The sequence below is a fragment of the Phacochoerus africanus genome, chromosome 1 (assembly GCF_016906955.1).
Source record: "Phacochoerus africanus isolate WHEZ1 chromosome 1, ROS_Pafr_v1, whole genome shotgun sequence".
In the NCBI taxonomy this organism is placed as follows: Eukaryota; Metazoa; Chordata; class Mammalia; order Artiodactyla; family Suidae; genus Phacochoerus; species Phacochoerus africanus.
The window spans coordinates 24723988-24747816 of NC_062544.1; the positions used below are offsets into that span (position 1 = coordinate 24723988).

The window sequence follows — 23829 nt, forward strand, 5'->3', positions numbered from 1 at the left end:
AAGGGGCTCTGAGAGTCTTCCTTGTCTTCCACTGAGCCCCATAAACCAGTACCCAGTGCGAGGTGTGTGAGCCAGGCTGGGGGGGCTCCTGTCTGGGACTGACCTGAGAGCTTGTGTTGGCCAAGAGTGGCCCACAGTCCCCTTATGCTTTTAGTAACAGTTGTTGGGGAGTTCCCGCTGTGGCACAGTGAGTTAAGAACCTGACCGTAGCACCTTAGGTCACTGCAGAAGCAAGGGTTCGATCCCCAGTGCTGCAGCTGCAGCGTGGGTCACAGCTGCAGCTGGGATTCAGACCCTGGTCGGGGAACTTCTTTACACCACTGGAGTGGCCATAAAACAGTTACTGGGCCAGTGCAGGAGACGTGTGTTGAGCACTTAACCATGCGAAGTACTGGCATTCTCTCATTTAACCGTAACAATCCCCTGGTGGGATGTACACTTTTTTTTCCTCCACTTGAGACCTAAGGCTCAGCAATTTAGGGTCCAGTCCTGAGTCCTGAAGTGGAGATGGGGAGGCAGGACTGGAATCCAACCTCCCAAGGCACAGGATCCTTCACCACTATGGGACAAGTGGTCTGTTCCTCCACATGCTGGGTAAGCTCCCCTGGATGCCAAGATCCGACCACTAGGTGGCGACAGAGCCTCACAAAGTTCCTGGGATATTTCAGGCAACAGCCTGAGGTCTCAGCCTGCCCTGCAGCAACTCCTCCCTCCTGGACCAGCAGGGGTACCACACGCCCTCTTTTGGCCACGTCCTTCGTGCCCCGGCATGAAGGTTCTGGTGGGAGTCTGGACTGGGTTTGAATCCCAGTTCTGCGACTTGCTGTCCTCTGTGTCTTTGGGCCAAGGATTCATGGGCGCTTCAAGTTTCTCATCCCTGAACTAGTAGTGGTGATGCTTGCCCCGGAGCTTGCAATGAGGATTGGATGAGACAAAGATGGAGGGAGTAAGTGCGGCTTGCTTAAGAGAACTCTCTGGGGGGTGTTTCTGGGTTTGTTTTTCTCTTTTTACAGCCTCACCTGCTGCCTATGGAAGTTCCCAGGCCTGGAGTTGAACTGGAGCTGCAGCTTCAGGTCTACGCCACAGCCACAGCCACAGCCACACCTGATACGAGCTGCATCTGCGCCCTATGCTGCAGTGTGCACCAACACTGGATCCTGAACCTACCGAGCGAGGCCAGGGATTGAACCTGCATCCTCACAGAGACAACGTTGGGTCCTTAACCTCTTGAGCCACAACAGGAACTCCTGCTCTGTAGGGTGTTTTTAAATGGCCAACATCTAAGCCCTGAGGTATTTCACATAGAAACCCTGCTGAATTCGTAGCTTCTTAGGGGAATCTGCCTTCCCACACTGCTGCATCTGCTGCGGCCGTCCCCTCCGGGCTACCACTCCCTATGGGGACCCACTTTCCCCAAGTCTGTTACCTTACTCAGCTCGTGGGCTTTGTATGCAGGTGAGTTTGTTCCTCAGACTTAGCCCTGAGGCACAGGGCAGGCAGGGCTCATGTGGGGTTTTGTGTATCTTCCCCCCTCCCCCGCCGCTGGACTAGAACCTCACCACCTGGGACTCTGACTGGCGTGATGGAGGCCCTAGAACCCGGCTGCTCCAGGCCTGCACGGCCCTGCCGCGGGCCTCAGTGGGCAGAGGTCAGCAGGCTGCCAACTGCCCTAATGAGATCAGCCTTGGCTCCGAGGCTGAGGAGGCCAGAGGGCGCTGCTGTGACTCTGAGGAGATCTAATTTTCAGGCTGGGATGGCTTCCCTGTCCTGCCGGCTGTTGGCCTGTGTCCTCCCAGCATGGCATCTGTGTAACTTGATAGGGTCTTCTCTGCCCACAGCCACCTCACTTCTCAGCCTGTGGACGTACTTGTCAGTCACAGCTCACGCCACAGCTCACACATTACCTCCTCCTCCAGGAAGCCTTCCCTGGTTCCTTAAGCAGAACGGTCTGCTCGCCGCACGGTGCTCCTGTCTTCCGTGAGACCTATTTTATTCCACTGGTGCAAGAGTTGCTTATTTGCACACCTGCCTTCCTCCCTGGACTGTATTTTGCTGAACTCTGTGGCCGCTACACCTGGCCCAGGACCTGGCCGACACAAGGTGCCCGAGAAATGTCCCTGAGTGAGTGACAGTGTGCACAATGGGGCAAAACCAGGGCTGCCGGGAGAAAAGTACTTGGAAACAAATATGAGATTGCTGGAGACTTGGGCCCTTTAGGATTGTGAGCTGAGAAGCCTTAAATATCTGTCACCAGGCTGGGCGTGAGGATCCCGGCAGGGACATCCTTTACTTGGGTCAAAGATGGGACCTGGGGGAGTTCCCGTCATGGCTCAGCAGAAACAAATCTGACTAGTATCCACGAGGACCAGGTTCGATCCCTGGCCTCGCTCAATGAGTCAAGGATCCGGTGTTGCTGTGAGCTGTGGTGTAGGTCACAGACATGGCTCCGATCTGGTGTTGCTGTGGCTTTGGCGTAGGCTGGCAGCTGTAGCTCTGATTTGACCCCTAGCCTGGGAACCTCCATATGCTGTGGGTGCAGCCCTAAAAAGAGAAAAAAAAAAAAAAAGATGAGACTTGGGGTCTCCCAGGGGCTACTTGCTAACTCTTGCCTGACTCCCTGGCAAGGGCTGGAGATGACAATTCTCTGGGTTCCTGATTCACTCCTCCCGCTGATTCAGGCAACAGCAGGGCGCGCCAACATTCCAGCCAGCCACACACCCCTTAGCCAAACCAACGGCTAACATCACTGTGGGAAGGGCAGGGCTCTGCTGGAGAAGGGCCTGGCTGCCCTGGCGTCTGGCTGTCACCTTCAGTCCCACCTGCCCGTGCAGAGGCTCAATTTGCCAGGTGCTTTCTCCCCCAGCCCTCAGCAACACCCCTGGGGGGACAGCCCACCATCACCCATGGTACACAGGTGAGGATGAGAACCCTGAGGCTGGGGGTGGGGTAACTTGTCCAAGCCCAGATGTACATAGTATCACAGGCTATGTGTCGGGTCACCCTGGCTGTGCCCCTGGGCTCTCGGTCCCCTCCACTTCACCCATGACCAGCGGCCCCAGGAACACAGGTGCTAGGAGGCCCTGGCTCCAGGGAACTCTGAGGCCACTGGGACGTCCATTGTACCCGACTGTCCTGACCTGGCTGGTCTTCCCTCCAGCCACCCTCCGCCTTGGAACCTGCTACTCTGGTTGCTGCCTTTTCATTGTCCCTCAGGCTTGTCATTGCTGTTCTCCTAGCCTGCCAGGCCACCTCCCCTCCCTGCTCATACAGATTCTTCAAAACTCACTGCAAATGGCTCCTTCTTCAGGCAGGCTCTGAGGGTAAGCTGGCTTCTCAGAATCCCCTAGAGCTCCTTCCTTCAAGCTAGTGGCTGGGCCCAACCCTGGGGTTTTGGCCGGTCGGTCTGGGATGGGGGTCCGAGGATACACATTTCTAATAACTTCCTGGGTCCCACTGCTGCTCTGGGGCTTCATTTTGAGAACCTCTGGTTTGAACCAATGGTGTCCAACTAGGTTTGTTGGGGGCAGACTGGGGGCCTTCATCAGAGGGTATGAAGGAGGAAACTTTGCCCCCTCCAGCTCTGCAGGGCGGTTTTGCTTCTGTGTGTTACAAATGATTGCCTTCCACAAAATGGCTTAAAGACTTAGAGATAAGATACGATACCATAAAACTCCTAGAAGAGAACACAGGTAAACATTCTCTGATTCAACCGAGCCAATGTTTCCTTAGGTCGGTCTCCCAAGGCGACAGAAATGAAAACAAAAATAAACCAATGGCACCCAGTCAAACTCCGAAGCTTTTGCACAGCAAAGGAAACCATAAAAAAAAATATAAAAAGACAACTTACAGAATGGGAGAAAATAGTTGCAAATGATACCCACAAGGGCATAATCTCTAAAATATACAAAAACTCTTATAACTCAACCACCAAAAACCAAACAACCCACCTGAAAAATGGACAGAAAACCTAAGACATTTCTCCAAAAGAGAACATACGGATGGCCAGCAGGTACATGAAAAGATGCTCCAACATGACTAATTACTTGAGAAATGCAAATCAAAACCACAAAGAAGTACCACCTCACCCTGGGCAGAAGGGCCCTCTTTAGTAAGTCTACAAATTACAAATGCTGGAGAGGGTGTGGAAAGATGGGAACCCGCCTACACTGTTGGTGGGAATGTAAACTGGTACAACCACTATGGAACACAGAATGGAGGTTCCTCAGAAAACTAAATACAGAACTACCATATGATCCAGCAATCCAGCTCGTGGGCATATACCTGGGCAAAAACCATAATTCCAAAGGTACATGCACCCCTATGTTCACTGCAGCACTATTCACAATAGCCCAGGCATGGAAACAACCGAAATGTCCATCCACAGATGAATGGGTTACAATGCGGTACATGTACACAATGGAATATTACCCAGCCATAAAAAGGATGAAGTAGTGCCAGTGGCACCAATATGAATGGAACTAGAGAGGATCATACTTAATGAAGTCAATCAGAAAGGACAAATACCCTATGATAGCTCTTACACATGTGGAATCTCAAATATGACACAAACGAACCTATCCACGAAACAGAAGCAGATTCACACCCATAAAGAACAGACTTGCGGTGGCCGAGGGGGAAGGGGGAGGGAGCGGGATGGATGGGGTGTTTGGGGTTAGGAGATGCAACTATTACATTTAGGATGGATAAGCAATGAGGTCCTGCTGTACAGCACAGGCAACTAGATCCAGTCTCCTGGGATAGACCATGATGGAAAATAATATTTAAAAAGAAAGAATGTAAAAATGATTAAGTTCTTCATAAAGTTTTCATTGAAGAAAGGATTTAGTTAGTGAAGAAAGATGCTGCCCTTCCCTCATCCCCAGTCAATGAGCTCTTGCTCCCAGAGGGGAAGGGCCGGCCTCTGGATGTGAGTGTCACGTGTGGCGCTTGTCCCAAGTCACGGCTCTCCTTCCATGGAAGGGTTTATGTGATTTTTAAGGGTCATGCAGACAAACATTTCTCATTTGAAGAGTTACTTTATAAGTATGACAAAATATTTATAACTAAAATAATTTTTAAATGTTCAGAGTTTAGAATTCATTTTTACTGAGTAGGAAAAAAAAAAAAAACCCCACTAAGATGATAAGCTAGCAGAGCTGGGATTTCACAGATGATATTCCTCAAGATGAAGCTAAATTTAAAAAGTGAGCAGATTTAAAGCCAGTGCAAGGGAGCATTATGTAATAGCCCAGCTGACATACTGATGATGGAAAAATCAGGCTCAAGTTTAGGAAGCACTGTCCTTCAGAACAGTCTCAAAGTCACTTAAGGAGGAGTCCTGCTCCCTCTGTGCTCTGGAATCCCTTCCCCTGGAGTTCTGTGCTAATGGCCCCTGTTTTCTTTCTTAAACTAATAAGATTAGGATGACATTTTGAAAAGGGCATCTCATTAAGCAGCCCCGTCCCCACTGGAGCACAGGCTCGGGCTCAGTAGCCAGCTGGCCATTTATCTTATGGTAATGAGGTGTCACCTCCCTGGCTGCCTTCCTCCTCCTCCAAGACCGCCTCTCTCGCTCCCACCTCTCCAGCCCGCCACTCTGCCAGCGGAGTCTGTGTGTGTGTGTGTGTGTGTGTGTGTGTGGGTGTGTGTGTCTCTGCATCTCTGTGTGTGTGTTGGGGGGGAGAAGCGGCACCAGAGCCGCCTGGCATCTCCTCCCAGCGCGGGAAGCAGGGTGGAGGATGAGGAGCTCGTGCGGTGGCGCAGGCGCTGTGGTCCTCACCTGTACACCGTGGTTGGCGGGGAACTCAGGCTGTCGTAGACGAGCCGCACGTGGCCCTGGTACAGCTCCAGCGCCAGGGGGTCGTTGTCTCCCTTGTAGAGAAGGATGCCGTTGTCCTTGTCTGTGGCCACCTGGAGAGAGGCACGGGGGGGTCAGCTCCCCTGAGGCCCCTCTTCCTCGTCCCCACCTCACAGAGCCCCCTCCCAGGTGGCATCTTCAGCATGAACCCTGGATGTGAATTCATGTCCGTATTTCCTCCTCTAGCCTGCACATTCCCAGAAGGCAGGTCTATACTTAGCACTCCGGCGAATGCAGCTGGAGCCATTCAACAAACACATATGGAGCCCCCATTATGTGCCCCTGTGTTTTTATGTGCATATATGTGAGTGTGTATGTTTACATATATAAACACTGGGAGCCCTCTGATCTAGCGTCTCTGTTGGGACCTACATCTTTCTTTATAAAGTATAACAGTAATTATAAATTAGATACCACTACTATTGAATTCAATGTTTACTATGAACTAGGCCCTGTGTTAAGAGTCATCTGGGGCATTTTTTAAAACACCAGTGTCTGGGCTTCACCCCAAATCACTTACAGCCAAAGCTCTAGGGGTGGGACCCAGGCAAAGAAGAGAAGTTTCTCAGGAGATTTTAACATGTTGCCAAGGCTGAGAAGCACTGGTTTCAGAAGCTGGTGCCCAGAGGGTGTCCGTCTGCCAGGCACCGGGCTGCAGGTGTGGGGGCTCTCCCACCAACCTGCTGTCCCCCGCCCCCTAGGAGCCACTGAAGGAGTAGAATGTGGAGAAGGTGGTTTGATAGGGCATCAGGGTGTCCGGGGCACTGGGTGCTGCTCTGGTTAGTTGGGACTCAACATTTGGGTCACTAGGTGGGTGGGAGAAAGGCAGGAGGGTGATGAGGCAACCAGAGCATCCTTCTTATGTGTGCCCAGGCTCAAGCCCCATCTTAGAGGCCTGCCCACTGGACCACAGGCTCCCTGAGGTGAGGCTGTGTGAACTTATACGCATCTCTGCAGCCCCAGTGCCTAGAATGGTACCTGGCAGGTATGGATACCCCAAAGATCTTTGTTGAGTATTTTCTTCATAAGCTTAAACCTGGGCTAGTGTGGCCATGACCGGAAGGAAGAAAGGGCCTCAGCTAATGCCATGTGGCAGGGCCACTAACTGGCTTGCACCCTCCAGCTGTGGCTCCGGGGTCCCCCTCCCCAGCAAGCCTACAAGCATGGGCCTGCTCTTTCTCTATCATACCCCTTCCCTTCTCCCCGCTGCTTCCGATGGCACTGAGGTCACCAGAAATGCAGACTGGAACAACTGTACTCAGGTCCAGAGGTAAGGAACCTGAAAGAAGTTAGCCGGAAAAGAATTTGGTTCACACTAAATGCCCCCCAAAATGCCCCCCTTGCCTGGGCCTCTGGGCCTTTGCACATGCCGGTCGCTCAATGCACTCCCTCTTCATCCTGCACTGTAAATCCCTCACCCTTCTATCCTTCTCCAAGCAAACTCCTACTCATCTTTCAGAACTCAGCTTAGTTATCACTGCCTCCGGGGAGCCTTCCCTGCTTCTCCCCAGCAGGCTGGGATCACTGCCCCACCTGTGTGCTCCCAGGGTTGTCCCTCTCCTTTTTCTTGCCATCCTGCCCTGGTCAAAGGGCTTTGCCTGTCTTGTCCACCGCTGAATCCCCACTGCCATCCCTGTGTCTGGAATGTATGAACTAAATGAGTGTTTCCCGGAGAAAAGAGGGAATGAGGCTGGAAGCGGGGCTGCTGTTCGTAGCGAGAGCTTGTCCCGATCCCCCCAGCTGAGGGCGGTCCTTGATGCTGTGTAGGGACAGGGGCACCCCAGCTGTTCTCCTACAGTCAGAGCTTGGGGGCTGGCTGGGGTCTTTCCGGGGGCGGGGGGGGGGGGGGGGGCGGCGGCGCACCTGCAGGGAGATGTTGGCCTGGGGCCGGACCTTGGCGGAGGCCAGTTCCACGTAGGAGTCCTTGCCCACGAAGTTGACGGTGATAAGCTTCTCACACCTGGGGCCGGCGAAGCCCGGGGGGCAGCGGCAGGTGGGCTCCTGCTGCACCACGATGCACTGGGCCCCGTTCTGGCACTCGTACTGATCGCAGGGGCTGGTCTGCAGCAGGACCATGGGCGGGGGGTGCTCGCAGAAGGGCCCGCTGAAGGGAGGGGAGGAGAACGGGGGGGGGGGGGGCAGGGCGGGAGGGAAGGCAGAGGAACAAGAGAGGAGACATCGAGTTATCTCGGTCCAAGAGCTGCTCACGGAGAGGGCGGCCTGAGAGGGAGGTGGGACTGTTGACAGCCTTGCCACTAACCGGGGCCAGTCCCCTTTCTTTTCTAAGCCCCAGATTGCCCATTTATAAAATAGTGGGATTGGACCAGAGTGCAGGTCCTTCATATCAGTGTCACTGGAATCGCCTGTGATGAGTTTGTTGAGTGCAGATTCTCATCCAGCCGTGGATGAGGGCAGAAGCAAGACATGGGGAGCTATTTCATGGGTTTCCCTTTGCAGGAAAAAAGAGTTCTGGAGATGGATGGTGGCGATGGTTGTACAGCAGTATGAATGTACTTATCACGACTGAACTGTACATTTAAAAATGCTTAAGATGGGAGTTCCCGTCGTGGCGCAGTGGTTAACAAATCCGACCAGGAACCATGAGGTTGCGGGTTCAGTCCCTGCCCTCGCTCAGTGGGTTAAGGATCCGGCGTTGCCGTGAGCTGTGGTGTAGGTTGCAGACATGGCTTGGATCCTGTGTTGCTGTGGCTCTGGCGTAGGCCGGTGGCTACAGCTCCGATTCGACCCCTAGCCTGGGAACCTCCATATGCTGAGGGAGCAGCCCAAGAAATGGCAAAAAGACAAAAAAAAAAAAAAAAAAAAGCTTAAGATGGTCAATTTTGTGCGTTGTGCATTTCACTGCAATTAAACAATTTTTTTTGGGGGGGGGTCTTTTGTCTTTTTAGGGTCACACTTGTGGCATATGGAGATTCCCACGCTAAGTCTAATGTGGGCTGTTGCTGCCGGCCTACGCCGGAGCCACAGCAATGCCGGATCCAAGCCATGTCTGCGACCTACACCACAGCTCACGGCAGCGCCAGATCCTTAACCCACTGAGCAAGGGCAGGGATCGAACCCGCAACCTCATGGTTCCTGGTTGGATTCGTTAACCACTGTGCCACGACGGGAACTCCAACAATTTTAAGATGCGGGTTTCCAGCTCCTTCTTCCCATCCCCCAACTCTAATGTAGTAGCTGCGGGGTAGGGTTCTAGCGCTTTTATTTTCACCAGCCCCTGATGCAGATGTTCTCAATCAGGCTTTGGAACCAACGGCCTTGAGAACTCACGGTTCCTGCCGGGATCACATTCTCAGAGTCTGTGACCAAGGCTCGCTTGCACAGTTGCATGAGGACTGATGATGTACAAAGAACGGTCCCTCAGTCTGACCCCTTATCTGTGGTCCCCGCCTCTCCTTCGGGCTCCCCTGAGCTGTTCCCTTCCAGTCCGTGTGGGAGCTAGAGCTGCAACTCACACCCCCCTTCACATGCCCTACAGATGTCTGACCCCCTGGCCAGTGCCTCCCATCTCCTCTTTCTCTCCTGGCTTCACTGATTCCAAGACTGACCCCTCTTTTTTTTTTTGCCTTTTTTTAGGGCTGCACCTGTGGCATATGGAGGTTTCCAGGCTGAGGGTCGAATCAGAGCTACAGCTGCCCGCCTATACCACAGCCACAGCAATGTGAGATCCGAGTCTGTGACCTACACCACAGTTCATGGCAATACCAGAGCCTTAACCCACAGAGGAAGGCCAGGGATTGAACCTGCGTCCTTATGGATACTAGTCAGACTCGTTTCCGTTGAGCCACAATGGGAACTCCCCCAAACCCTCTTATTCTCCTCCGTTTTTCTGCCATTAGGATACTACAATGGTTTTGTTCTCCAGTCTAGAAAGAAGACTCTTGCCTGTGTGGCCATGTGGCTATTACCCCCGCCCTGCAAGCTGGGCTCCAAAACAGTGGCATCTTCCATCAGCTGGAATCACACCCAAGCTTGACATAACATGAGCTGGACTCCAAGTGACTTCCACGTGGTTGCCCTGTAGCTTCTTTTCCCATCCATAGCGTGGGGCCAACAATGTCTGCTAACAGTGTCTGGGACTTGGAAGGGCTGAAGAAGGTTTGGGGATCTAAAGGCACCATGTAGACTCCAGACTAGGGCTGCCTGGGCCTGGGTCTCCACACAGGCTGCCTCGGCCCACGAGTCTCCAGCCCACTGCCTCCTGCCATCCAGCCCCTCCCTCATACCTGAAGCCCTGGGGGCAGATGCATGTGTAGCCATTGACCGCATCTACACACTGGGCCCCGTGGCGGCATCTGTGGGCCGTGCAGTCATCGTTGTCCACCTCGCAGAGCTTCCCGCTGTAGCCAGGGGGACAGTCGCACCTGGAACACAGTACGGCAAGGCTGTTTCACAGCCCAGGCAGCTTCTAGGGCTGACTCTCCTCTCTCTACCCACATATCTGAGGCCTTCAGCTCTTGCAGGCTCCCCAAAGCCCAGCCCACCATGGGGCTCACAGGCTGTCCACAGCCTCTGGTCCCTGAAAGCCAAGGTCTGCCTGCTTCACCTGGGCCATCCGGCCACTGGAAGCCAGGCAGAGGAGCACAGGCTGCAGGCACACAGTTTTGGGCTCGGATCCACCACAGTCCATGTAGGACTAATATTCAGCTTATCCCTCCTTTGTGCCAGGCACTGTGCTAAGCCCCTTTCGGAGACTGCCTTGCTGAGGCCTCCCAGCACCCTATGAGGAGGGTCTGCCCCCCTTCAATGCCAGGAGGAGACCAAGACTCCAGGATTGCCGCTGTGACTTCCCTGAGGCTCCCCGCCCCCCATCCCGGGTGATGATACTTTGTTTACACCTAAGTGTATCAGACCCTAAGTGTATCAGCTGCTCATTACCTCTCTGTGTTTCAGTTTCTTCACCTTGAAATGTGATTGATGGGGATTCCAGACAAGACGTGGAGTAGAAAGACGAGCTCACCCCCTCTCATGAATACGGCAAAATGACAACTGCTGAACAACCATCAACAAAATAGACTGGAAGCTACCAAAAAAGATATCCTACACCCAAAGACAAGCCACAGTGAGACAGTAGAAGGGGTCCTTTCACAATATAAGCAATCCCATACCCACCAGGTGGGCAACCCACAGACTGGAAAATAATTGTACTGCAGGGGCTCGCCCACAGGAGTGAGAGTTCCAAACCCCACACCAGGTCCCCCAGTCTGGTGGTCTGGCATTGGAAGGAGGAGCTCCTAGAACATTAGGTGTTGAAGGCCAGTGGGGATTGAGTGCAGGACTGAGAAAAACAGAGACTGTACTCGAGAGTACACACAGGGTTTCAAGTGTACTGGGTCAGACCTATCTGTGGGTCTGTGGATGGTCTGTTGGGAAAGCAGGTGGTGGCTGTGGCTCACTCTGGGGGCAGGACTTTGGAGGCAGAGGTCGCAGGGAATAATCACTGGTGTGTGCTCCCCTGGAAGCTGCTATTCTGGAAAAATCTGGCACCACCCATCAGGGCTGAGAAGCTTCAGGCCAAACAACAAACAGGGTGGGAATGTGGCCCCATCCACCAGCAAACAGGCTGTCTAAAGCCCTTCCAGGCACACAGCTGCTTTTCATCACATCTAGAGACAAAGCACTCACTACCCACCAGGGGGACAAGACTCGGCTCCACCTACCAGTGGGCAGGCACAAGTCCCTCCTATCAGAAAGCCTGCCACAAGTCCCTGTATCAAGTTCACCCACAAGGGCACAGACACCAGAAGCAAGAGAGTCTATAACCCTGTAGCCTGCAAAAAGGAGACCACACAGAAAGCTTGACAAAACAAAATGGCAGACAAAAAAACAAGGCAAAATCCCAGGAAACAGCTAAGTGAAGTGGACATAAGCAACCTATATGAAAAAAGACTGTAGAGAAAAAATTGTAAGGATAATTCAAGATCTCAGAAAAACCTGTTGGCAAAGATGGATAAATTATAAGAAACATTTAATGAAGAAATAGAAGATTTAAACATTAAACAAGCAGACATGAACACCACAATAACTGCAATGAAAAATTCCCTAGAAGGAACCAAAAGCAGAATGCAGGAGGTAGAAGAATGAATAAGCAAGGTGGAAGATAGACTTGTGGAAAATCACTGATGGGAACAGAATAAAGAATAAAAGAATGGAAAGAAATGAGGACAGTCTAAGAGAACTCTGGGACAATATTCATGCACCAACATTTGCATTATAGAGGTGCCAGCAGGAGAACTGAGAAAATATTTGAAGAGATAACAGCTGAAAACTTCCCTAACATGGGAAAGGAATCACTCACTCAAGTCCAGAAATTGCAATGATTACCATATAGAATAAAGCCAAGGAGGAACACATATTAATCCAATTGATGAAAATTAAACACAAAGAGAAAATAATGAAAGCAGCTAGGGAAAAGCAACGAATAATATATAAGGGAACCCTGATAAGGTTATTAGCCAATTTTTCAGCAGAAACACTGCAGGCTGAAGGGAGTGCCATGATATACTTTAAGTGATGAAATGAAAAACCCTCCAACCAAGAATACTCTACCCAGCAAGGTTCTCATTCAGATTTGAAGCAGAAATCAAAAACTTTACACACAAGCAAAAGCAAAGAGAATTCAGCACCATCAAACCAGCTTTGCAACAAATACAAAAGGAACTTCTCTAGGCAGAAAAGAAAAGGCCACAACTAGAAACAAGAAAATGACAAATGAGAAGGCTCACTGATAAAAGCAAATATATAGTAAAGGTAGGAAATCATCCACACACGAATATGATATTAAAACCAGCAATTGTGAGAAGAGGAGAGTACAAATGCAGGATATTAGAAATGCATTTGCAATCAAGAGACCAGCAATTTAAAACAAATTGCATGCATATACAAATATATATATCAAATCTTACATATATATGACTATACACACACACACACACACACACACACACACACATATATATATAAAACAATCGTGTGTGTGTGTATTCCTATGTCAAAACCTCACAATAACCACAAATCAAAAATCTACAATTGGGAATTCCCGTCATGGCTCAGTGATTAACAAACTCGACTAGCATCCATGAGGATGTGGGTTCGATCCCTGGCCTCACTTAGTGGGTTAAGGAGCTGGCATTGCCATGAGCTGTGGTGTAGGTTGCAGACATGGCTCAGATCCTGCTTTCTGTGGCTCTGGCATAGGCTGTCAGCTACAGCTCCCGACTTGACCCCTAGCCTGGGAACCTCCATGTGCCACGGGTGTGGCCCTAAAAGGACAAAAGAACAAAAAACAAAACAAACAAAAAGAAATCTAAAGTAGAAATACTTATATCACACAAAACAGACTTCAAAACGAAGAATGCTACGAGAGAAATGACATTACATAATGATCAAAGGATCAATGCAAGAAGATATAACAATTGTAAATATAGGATCACCAAAATAGGATCACCTCAATATACAAGGCAACTGCTAACAGTTATAAAAGGAGAAATGGATAGCACAATAATAGCGAGGGACTTTAAGACCCCAATTACAGCAATGGAGAGATCATCCAGACAGAAAATCAACAAGGAAACACAGGCCCCAAATAATGTATTAAAGCAGAGAAGACTTAATACTTATAGAATATTCCATCTGAAAGCAGTAGAATACACATAGTTCTCAAGTGCACACAGAAAACTCTCTAGGAGAGATCACAGTCTGGGCCACAAATCAAGCCTCGGTAAATTTAAGAAAATGGAAATCACAGCAAGCATCTTTTTCGACCACAGCATAAGACTTGAAATGAACTATAAGGAAAAAACTGCTAAAAACACAAACACGGGGTGACTAAACAATATGCTACTAAACAACCAATGGATCACTGAAGAACTCAAAAAGGAAATCAATAATATATAGAGACAAATGAATCCATAATGATCAAAAAACCTATGAGATACAGCAAAAGCCATTCTTTTTTTTTTTTTTTTTGTCATTGTTGTTGTTGCTATTTCTTGGGCTGCACCCGCGGCATATGGAGGTTCCCCGGCCAGGGGTCGAATTGGAGCTGTAGCCACCGGCCTACGCCAGAGCCACAGCAATGCGGGATCCCAGCCACGTCTGCAACCTACACCACAGCTCATGGCAATGCCGGATCGTTAACCCACTGAGCAAGGCCAGGGATCGAACCCGCAACCTCATGGTTCCTAGTCGGATTCGTTAACTACTGCGCCACAACGGGAACTCCCAAAAGCCATTCTAAGAGGGATTTTTACAGCAATACAAGCTTACCTCAAGAAACAAGAAAAACCTTGGAGTTCCCGTTGTGGCTCAGTGGTTAACAAATCCAACTAGGAACCATGAGGTTGCGGGTTTGATCCCTGGCCTTGCTCAGTGGGTTAAGGATCTGGCGTTGCTGTGAGCTGTGGTGTAGGTTGTAGATGCGGCTCGGATCCTGCGTTGCTGTGGCTCTGGTGTAGGCTGGTGGCTACAGCTCTGATTCTAGCCTGGGAACCCCCATATGCCATGGGAGCAGCCCAAGAAATGGCAAAAAGACCAAAAAAAAAAAAAAAGAAAGAAAGAAAGAAACAATAAAAATCTCAAAACAATCTAACCTTACACCTATAGCAACTAGAGAAAGAACAAAAAAAACCCCCAAAGTTAGTAGAAAGAAAGAAATCGTTACAATACAGCAGAAATAAATGAAATAGAAACAAAGGAAACAGTAGAAAAGATCAATGAAACTAAAAGTTGGAATTTTGAAAAGATCAACAAAACTGATAAACTCTTAGCCAGATTCATCAAGAAAAAAAGGGAGCGGGCTCAAGTCAATAAAATTAGAAATGAAAAAGGAGAAGTTACAATGGCCATCGCAGAAATACAGAGGATCAGAAAAGATGACTCCAAGCAACTGTATGCCAATAAAGTGGACAACCTAGAAGAAATGAACAAATTCTTAGAAATGTACAATCTTCCAAGACTGAACCAGGAAGAAATAGAAAAGATGAATGGACCTGTCTTAAGCCCTGAAGTTGAAACCATGATTTGAAAACGTCCAACAAACAAAAGGCCAGGACTGGATGGCCTTCATGGGCAAATTGTATCAAATATTTAGAGAAGAGTTATCACCTATCCTTCTGAAACTATTCCCAAAAACTGCTGAGGAAGGAACACCTCTAAACTCATTCTATGAGGCCACCATACTTTGATACGAAAACCAAAGACGCAATAAAAAAGAAAATTACAGGCCAATATCACTGATGAACAGAAATGCAACAATCCTCAAAAAAAAAAACCAAAACCAAAAACAAAAAAAAAACGACTAGCAAACTGATCCAGCAATACATTAAAAGGATCATACTCCATGATCAAGTGGGATTTATCCCAGGGATGCAAGGATTTTTCAATACCTGCAAATCCATCAGTGTGATACACCACATTAACAACCTGAAGAATAAGAACCATATGATCCTCTCAAGACATGCAGAAAAAGCTTTTGACAAAATCCAACACCGATTTTTGATAAAAATCCTCCAGAAAGTAGGCATAAAGGGGAAATACCTAAACATAATAAAGGCCATATGTGACAAACCCACACTAACATCATTCTCCACGGTGAACAGCTGAAGGTATTTCCACTAAGATCAGGAACAAGACAAGGATATCTACCCTCACTAATTTTATTCAACACAGTTTTGGAAGTCCTAACCATGGCAGTAAAAATAGAAAAAGAAATAAAAGAAACCAAATTGGAAGAGAAGAAATAAAAATGTTGTTGTTTGCAGATGACATCATATTGTACATAGAAAATTCAAAAAATGCTGCTAGAAAACTACTGGAGCTCACTAATGAATTTGGTAAAGTTGTAGGATACAAATTAATACAAAGAAATCACTCACATTTCTATACACTTAACAATGCAAGATCAGAAAGAGAAGTTAAAGGAACAATTCCATTCACCATTGCATCAAAAAGAATAAAATATTGAGAAATACACCTACCTAAGGAGGCAAAAGACCTGTACTCTGAAAATTATAAGGACCATCAAAGAAACTGAAGATGACAAACAGATGTTCCTTGATTGGAAGAATCATACTGTCAAAATGACTATACTACCCAAGGCAATCTACAGATGCAATGCAATCCCTGTAAATTACCAATAGCATTTTTTGCAGAACTAGAACAAAAAAAAATTTTTTTTAAATTTGTGTGGAAACCCAAAGTGCCCTGGATAGTGAAAGCAGTCCTGAGAAAGAAAAATGGAACTTGAGGAATCAGGCTCCTTGACTTCAGACTATACTAAAAAACTACTGTCATGAAAACAGTATGGTATTGGCACAAAAACAGACATAGATCAGTGGAACAGGATAGAAAGCCCATAAATAAATCCATGCATCCATGGTCAACTAATGTGTGACAAAGGAGGCAAGAATATACAATGGAGAAAAGACAATCTCTTTGATAAGTGGTGCTGGAAAACTGAACAGCTACATGTAAAAGAATGAAATTAGAACACTAACACCACATACAAAAATAAATTCAAAATAGATTAAAGATCTAAATATAACCTCGAGTACTATAAAACTCTTAGAGGAAAACACAGGCAGAACACTCTCTGGCATAAACCACAGCAATATCTTTTCAGATCCACCTCCTAGAGTATTGAAAATAAAAACAAAAATAAACCAATGGGACCTAGTTAAACTTAAAAGTTTTTGCACAGCAAGGGAAACCATGAATGAAATGAAGACAACCCATGGAACAGAAGAAAATCTTTGCAAATGAAGTGGCTGACAAGGGATTAATCTCCAAAATACACAAAACAGCTCATGCAGCTCCATATCAAAAACCAAACAACCCAATCAAAAAATGGACAGAAGATCTAAATGGACATTTATCCAAAGAAGACATGGCCACAAAGAAGATGGCCAAAAAACACATGAAAAGATGCTCAACACTGCTAATTATGAGAGAAATGCAAATCAAAGTACTATATGGTACATGGTACACCAGCCAGAATGGCCATCATCAAAAATTCTACAAACAACAAATGCTGGCAAGGGTGTGGAGAAAAGGGAACCCTCTTACACTGTTGGTGGGAATGTAAATTGGTGCAACCACTATGGAAAACAGTATGGAGGGTCCTCAAAAACCTGAAAATAGAACTACCATGATTCAGCAATCTCACTCCTAGGCATTTATCCAGAGAAAACCACAATTTGAAAAGATACATGCACCCTGATGTTTATCGCAGCACTGTATTCAATAGCTAAGACATGGAGGCAACCTAAATGTCCATCAACAGAGGAATGAATAAAGATGCGGTACATGTATACAGTATTACTCAGCCATAAAAAGAATGAAATAATGCCATGTGCAGCAACATGCATGGACTTAAGAAATCATCGCACTAAGTGAAATTAGTCTTATAGTCATATAGTGAAAGACAAACATCATATGATCTCACTTATATGCGGACGCTAAAGAAAAAGATACAGGGAGTTCCTGTTATGGCTCAGTGTTAGCAAACCTGACTAGCATCCATGAGGACACAGGTTGGATCCCCGGTCTCACTCAATGGGTTAAGGATCTGGCATTGCCATGACCTGTGGGGTAGGTCACAGATGCAGCTCAGATCCTGAGTTGGCTGTGGCTGTGGCATAGGCCAGTGGCTACAGTTCCAATTGGAGTCCTAGCCTGGGAACCTCCATATGCGATGGGTGTGGCCCTGAGAGACAAAGACAGACCAAAAAAAAAAAAAGGAAAAAGATACAAATAAAAGTATTTGCAGAACAGAAACAGACCCACAGATTTTGAAAACAAATTTTTGGTTACCACAGGGGATGGGTGGTGGGAGAGAGGAATGGACTGTGGGTTTGGGATTGGCGTATGCGCACTGTGGCACAGGGAATGGCTAACGGGGACCTGCTGCACAGCACAGGGAACTCTACCCAATATTCTGTGATGATCTGTATGGGAAAAGAATCTGAAAGAGAACAGATATGTGTACATGCATAACTGAATCACTTTGCTGTACAGCAGAAACTATCACAACACTTTAAATAAACTACATTTCAATACAACTTTTAAAAAAGAAGAAAAAAAAAAAAAGATTTCTCATTGTGGCTCAGAGGGTTAAGAACCCAACTAATATCCATGAGGATGCAGGCTCAATCTCTGGCCTCGCTCAGTGGGTTAAGGATATAGCGTTGCTGTGAGGTGTGGTGTAGGTCGCAGACATGGCTCGGATCTGGCATTGCTGTGGTATGGGCTGGCAGCTGCAGCTCAGATTCAGCCCCTAGCCTGGGAACGTCCACATGCCACAGGGTGGCCCTCAAACATGAAAAAGAGAAAAAAAGGCAATATTAATGTGACGCATGATCAATAACTTCACCTCTTCTGGGGGTTTTAAAAATTGATTAAGTGATACACTCTGCAGGAAACTAGATGCACACTGAGTACACAACATGAGATGCAGAAGGTGCTGCTGAGGACAATGAAGAAATGATGCTGTTGGCACTCCCTTGATTAATTTTTTTTGGCTTTTTGCCTTTTCTAGGGTCACTCCCGCGGCACATGGAGGTTCCCAGGCTAGGGGTCTCATCGGAGTTGTAGCCACCGGCCTACACCAGAGCCACAGCAACGTGGGATCCGAGCCGCGTCTGCGACCTACACCACAGCTCATGGCAACACCGGATCCTTAACCCACTGAGCAAAGCCAGGGATCGAACCCCCAACCTCATGGTTCCTAGTCGGATTCGTTAACCACTGCGTCACAACAGGAACTCCCACTCCCTTGATTCCATTCTATCATTTGTACATTGTTCCTAAGAGATTCCTGCCTGGATTAGAAGGGCGAATCCCCCCTGTTCTGCCCATGCTAAGTGCCTCCTCTTCTCCAGGTGAGAGGATGGGGGCTATAGGCCCAACCCAGGCCTGCAGGTGACCCGCCCCTCCTTGAGGAGCCCCCTGTCGGCAGCTCCATCACGTCTCTGCTGGCCCGGGTTTCCACCCAGCCAGAGAAAGTTGTTGTGGCTGGCCTCCCTGGGTGTGTGCCTGAAACACGCCTCTCTGGGTTCCTCTGTCTGGAGTGACACTGTGCCCAAGTCTCCGCAAGAGAGACCGGAGGTACCACCTTACTCACAGGGGTTTCGGCCCACGAGCATATGGACACAAGTGCTTCCTGGCTCTTCTGCCTCCTGCAGGGCCTGGAGCCCGCACCCCTCTCTGGGCTCACTGGCTAAATTCTCCGGGGCTGAGTGCAGATAATAACCATGGCTTATTTAAGTCAGGCGGGTAGCTGGTGTGGGCAGGGAGAGGTGTAGTACAGGTGGCCAGCAGGAGAAGGGAGAGCTTGGAATACTTAGGAGACAAAGGATCCCGAAGGGGAAGCAGCAGGACAGAGGGACGGCCCCCTCCTCCCCTCCCCGCCCCCAGGATGGACAGAAGTGGGCTGGAGTCACAGGAGGACCCTGGCCTTGCAGGGGTTGGAAGGACACAGTGCATGCTGTGGACTTGTGGCAAGGTAAGATACTCAGAGTGGGGGTGTCCCTGGAGGGGGCCAAGTTCTAGAATCTGAGGATTTACTGGGCTTGCATCCAAAAGCCGGGAATCTGCTAAGGTCTGACCTGCTCACCTTTATTATTTGACGGGTAAATGTGAAATACCAGACTTACTGCCACCCCAGACGCTTCAGACTTTCACATCATAGCCCACTTCCCAGCCTAGTCTTTTAAAGGAACAGACTGGGGATGCCTTTGGAGGGCGGGGGCCGGGCATGTGCTCACTATTCTGCAGGCCAGGCCCCTGCTAGAGGCAAACCTGGCCCTGGCAGACGTCTGTGTTTGTGTCTCTTGAGCAACTCAAGCTCTATGAGCTTCTCTAAGGCAACACAGCTGCTCTCTCCTTACAGGGTAAAACCCAGCCTCTCAAACGTGGAGGTCAAGGCTACCGGTGAGGATTCTTCATGAGGAATTAGGGAAGCCGTGCTTGCTCACGGGTGAAGCGGTGTAGGTCTGGAGGGTTAATATGCTTTCCCTTTTTCCAACACAACAGCCCTCGCCACAGCCGCACTTCTCAAACGGAACACCCAGGACTCTTGTTAAAGTGCAGCTTCTGATTCAAGGGCGTGTAGGTGGGGCCTGTGAATTAGCATTCCCAACAAGCTCTCCTGGGATGCTGATGCCGCTGGTTCATGGGCCTCAGGTCCAGGAGCAAGGCTTTCCACGTTTCTTCATCCACTTAAAGGCGATGGGTATAACCTGCGTTCCCTGTTTTGCTTTTATCTTTTTTGTCTTTTTACGGCTGTACCCACGGCATATGGAAGTTCCCAGGCCAGGGGCTGAATGGGAGCTGCAGCTGCTGGCCTACGCCACAGCCACAGCCATGCCAGATCTGAGCCATGTTTGCGAGCTACACCACAGCCCACGGCAACACTGGATCCTTAACCCACTGAGCGAGGCCAGGGATCACACCTACAATCCTCATGGATACGAGTCAGGTTCGTTCCCGCTGAGCCACAATGGGAACTCGTTTCTGCTATTATTATTTTCAGTGTTCGTGGACAGCGTTATTATTTTCAGGGCTTCGGCATATGATTATTTCAGTGTTCATGTCACAGAGATGGATACAGTGCTATCTGTCCTGTTGAGACCTCATTAGAGCAAACATACCAGGAAATCTCCAAGGATAAACATCTTCAAACACAGGCAGAGGTGTCACTGCCAGCATGTCTCTTAACGTCCCTATTGCCGGCCTTCGCATACGAGTTGTTATGGTGATGGTGGAGGGGGGGAGGGTAATATTATAAAATGTTGCACTGGGAAAAGGGACTTTTGATTTAAATGCATCTTAGTAAAAAAAAAAAAAAATCAACATTATTGAGTTGGCCTGTGGACCTCTTCAAGATTCTAACAGGCATTGTGCATAAATGTATTATCTCAAGATTTTGAAAGCTAGGCTGCTTTCTTGCTATTGCATATTGTCCTTGAACTCAAGGGGTCTTGGTTACAGCAGAGAGAGCTTCCAGGGACAAGCAGCAGAGGATCCTGGTCTTTTGCCTGCTCCTGTGTCCAGTCCCAACTCCCTAGCACCCCGACCACAGACCGACAACCCTGGGCCGCTCATCCAAGCCAGCATCTTCGGAGCTTGCTGTCCACTCGGCCTCAAGTGCCATGGATCTCCTTTCATCTGTGGCTATTCTATCCAGTCCTTGTAGCTCAGAGGCCCAGTCACCACCACTGCCCCTGCCCACGCACACCCAAAGCACTGCGCTTGGCAGTCGGGCGGGCTCAGCTTTGGGTCCAAGTTTGTGTTTTATGCACCGCTTCTCAGCCCTTTGTTCTTTCTGCAGTCAAAGAGCAGCCCCAATCTGAAGTCACAGCCGGGAGTGGGAAAAGCGGGGCTGGGGGGCATCCCTCACCCTGACTCACCCTCAGGTGACTCGACCACCTGCAAGCCCACCCAGCACAGCTCCGAGGGGATGGGGGAGGTAAGGCGGGCTTGCTGGAGGGTGCGTGCACTGAGGGCTGCAGCTCCCTTAGCTCCCTGTGAAGCCAGAGGCCCTGACCCGGCCCTTGCGTTTTCCCTGGCGGTGAGCGCTAGGCTCAGGATGTCCACATCGAAAAGGAAAACCCAAGGACACCTGCTCATGGCCCCTCTCCCTCCCCCCACCTACTCTAGACTCTTCTACCTGAGGGGCCTCCTTCTCTCAACCCACTCCCACTCCCACCCCACCCATCCCTTGGTGGTCACTTCACATCCCACGTCCTCGGGTAGGGAGCCTTCCCTCTCTCTCCAGAAGCTTCTTCTCCCCACTCCTCAGAACCCCAGCAGCGCTCAGAGCCAGAATCCAGGGCCCTAGAAATTCCTTCTTTTCAAAACCTTTGTTTTGCGTCAACATTTTCTCCACCTTCACAGCAAGAGCCTTGGAGGGAATCAAAAACCCCGCGGAACCTGCTGCCCTCACCACAGTGAGGATTTGGGGTCTAATGGCTGGGCAACGGAAACTGGAACCCATAACTCTTAGATTCCAGGACTCTGAGAGTTTACAAGTTCAAGTTTTGCAGAGCCTGTGATTTTATGATGTCTGGGGTTTTCCTTTGTTTTTTGTTTTTGGCCATACCTGCGGCATAGGGACGTTCCTGGGCCAGGGATTGAATCCGATCCACAGCTGTGACCTATGCCACAGCTGCAGCAATGCTGGGCCCTTAACCCACGGTGCCACAGTAGGAACTCCTGTCTGTGGTTTTCTAAGATTCTGGGTTGCCAGGGAGCCCTAAGCTCTGCTGTGTAGAATCACAGTCTCAAAAACCCCCAGGTCTGAGAACTCTCTGACTTATGATGGAGAGCTGGACAGACACAGAGTGATGAGAGCGCCTGGGGCCAAAGAGACCAGGGCCCGAGCTTCTGTTCTCCAGAGGCTGGAGAAACCACTGGATGAAAGGCTGGTCAGGATTCCCCTTAAAGACTCCTCAGCACAGACACTGAGCTCCAGACACACAGTCCTCCTCACTCGGGGTGGCTCTGCAGGGTCATTTCTGGTGTCTTTGCTGAAGGCTTTGCGCTGGCCTCTGCCTGATTCCTTGGTGCTAGAAGCCCCCAGCCCCAACCTCAGTGTTGGACAGAGTCTGCTGGGGAGGAGGGAAGGCAACTGCGTGGAAGGCAGCTTTGAGGTAGAGGAGAGTGTCCTTGGCCAAAGGGTTCTAGCCTGTCCCTTCCAATGTCAGAAAATCGCAGGTCTTGAGGGTCTCAGGATCTTCTCCAAAAGAGGCCATGGCACACATTTTCATGAAGGAGGGTGAAGGGAGGAGGTGGGGACAGAGCCCAGAAAGGACTTCCCAGGGGTGCCATTTGATTCCAAGGCTCCAGAAGCCATGCCTTCTCTGGAGGCAGCCTCTCCATTCGCCCTTAGAATCGCTCAAGTGCGCCCCCAGCTCCTATGGGCTCCGCTGCTCCCATGGGGACTGCTCCACCAGTGGCTGTGTCTGCGCAACCCATCAGGGCTCACTCCCCCTTCCCCCCACCACACACAGGTGCACAGGCTGGCACACCTGCTGGGGCCACAGAAGGCGGAGAGCTGTGAAGGCTGCACCCAGGGAAGGTGAACGGATACCTTGGGACTCTGCCTTCTCTACGCGACTGCTCTACATACTGGCTTCGGGAAGAAAAGAGGTGCTGAGAGAGGGAGGGGGACGAAGAAGAGGGGGGGAGGGCTAAGGAAAAGGGGGATTTCTTTCTTTCAACAGAGTGGGGGCTGGGGATGGAGAAGCCAGAGACAGAGGCTCAGAGAGACTCCCACAAAAACAGAGACAGAGGCGCGCACACACAGGGAAACAGAGAGTCACATCACACCTAGACAGGAGAAAGCACACGGTAAAGAACAAATAATAGGCAGGAAGAGGGAGAGAGAGAATATGGAGGGAGCCCCAGAGCCTCTGTCTCAAGCGGCAGACTGTTGGAGCGGTTGGGACCCTGGGCTGCGGCATGAACAAGCCTTACCTGAATCCTCTGTCCAGGGAGACACACTTCGCCTCATGCTGACAGAGGTTCATCCCGGGCACGCAGTGGTCAATCACCTCGTCACACAGCTCACCTGGTGGGGGCGAGGAGCGAACCCAGGATCAGGGGTGGTTCATGCAGTAGGTCGCAACTATCAGAAGCCCTGCATTTGCTCTCTTGGCATCTCCTTTCTCCTGTCCCTCTGCCTCGATTTCCCTGGCAGTGACAATGGGAAGATTCCAGGACCTCTCCTGGGCACTGTCACTGCACCACCGTTTGCCCGTGTCACTCCATCAGCCAGGAGCTGCATCGCTGAAACCACAGGATGCCAGCCCCTGACCCCGGGCTATGCTTCTTTGTTTCTTTATTCCACAGCCACTTACGGAGCACTTTCTGTGTGGCAGCACTGGGCCAGGTGCCAGGGACACCATAGTGACCTGGTCTGATCCCCACCCCGCCTCTGGCCTGCAGAAGAGGGT

At 49.6% G+C, this 23829-nt stretch overlaps 1 protein-coding gene across 1 annotated transcript in view; it reads right to left on the reverse strand.

Annotated features, from left to right (window-relative positions):
• Positions 1–23829, reverse strand: part of SLIT3 (slit guidance ligand 3) — a 670365-nt gene that overhangs the window by 10120 nt on the left and 636416 nt on the right. Inside the window, exons 29-32 of the mRNA XM_047784155.1 lie at positions 23351–23444; positions 10102–10239; positions 7721–7961; positions 5780–5910 (exon numbers count right to left, since the gene is read on the reverse strand). Coding sequence (XP_047640111.1) covers positions 5780–5910; positions 7721–7961; positions 10102–10239; positions 23351–23444 — 604 coding nt within the window. The remainder of the gene's footprint in view (positions 1–5779; positions 5911–7720; positions 7962–10101; positions 10240–23350; positions 23445–23829) is intronic.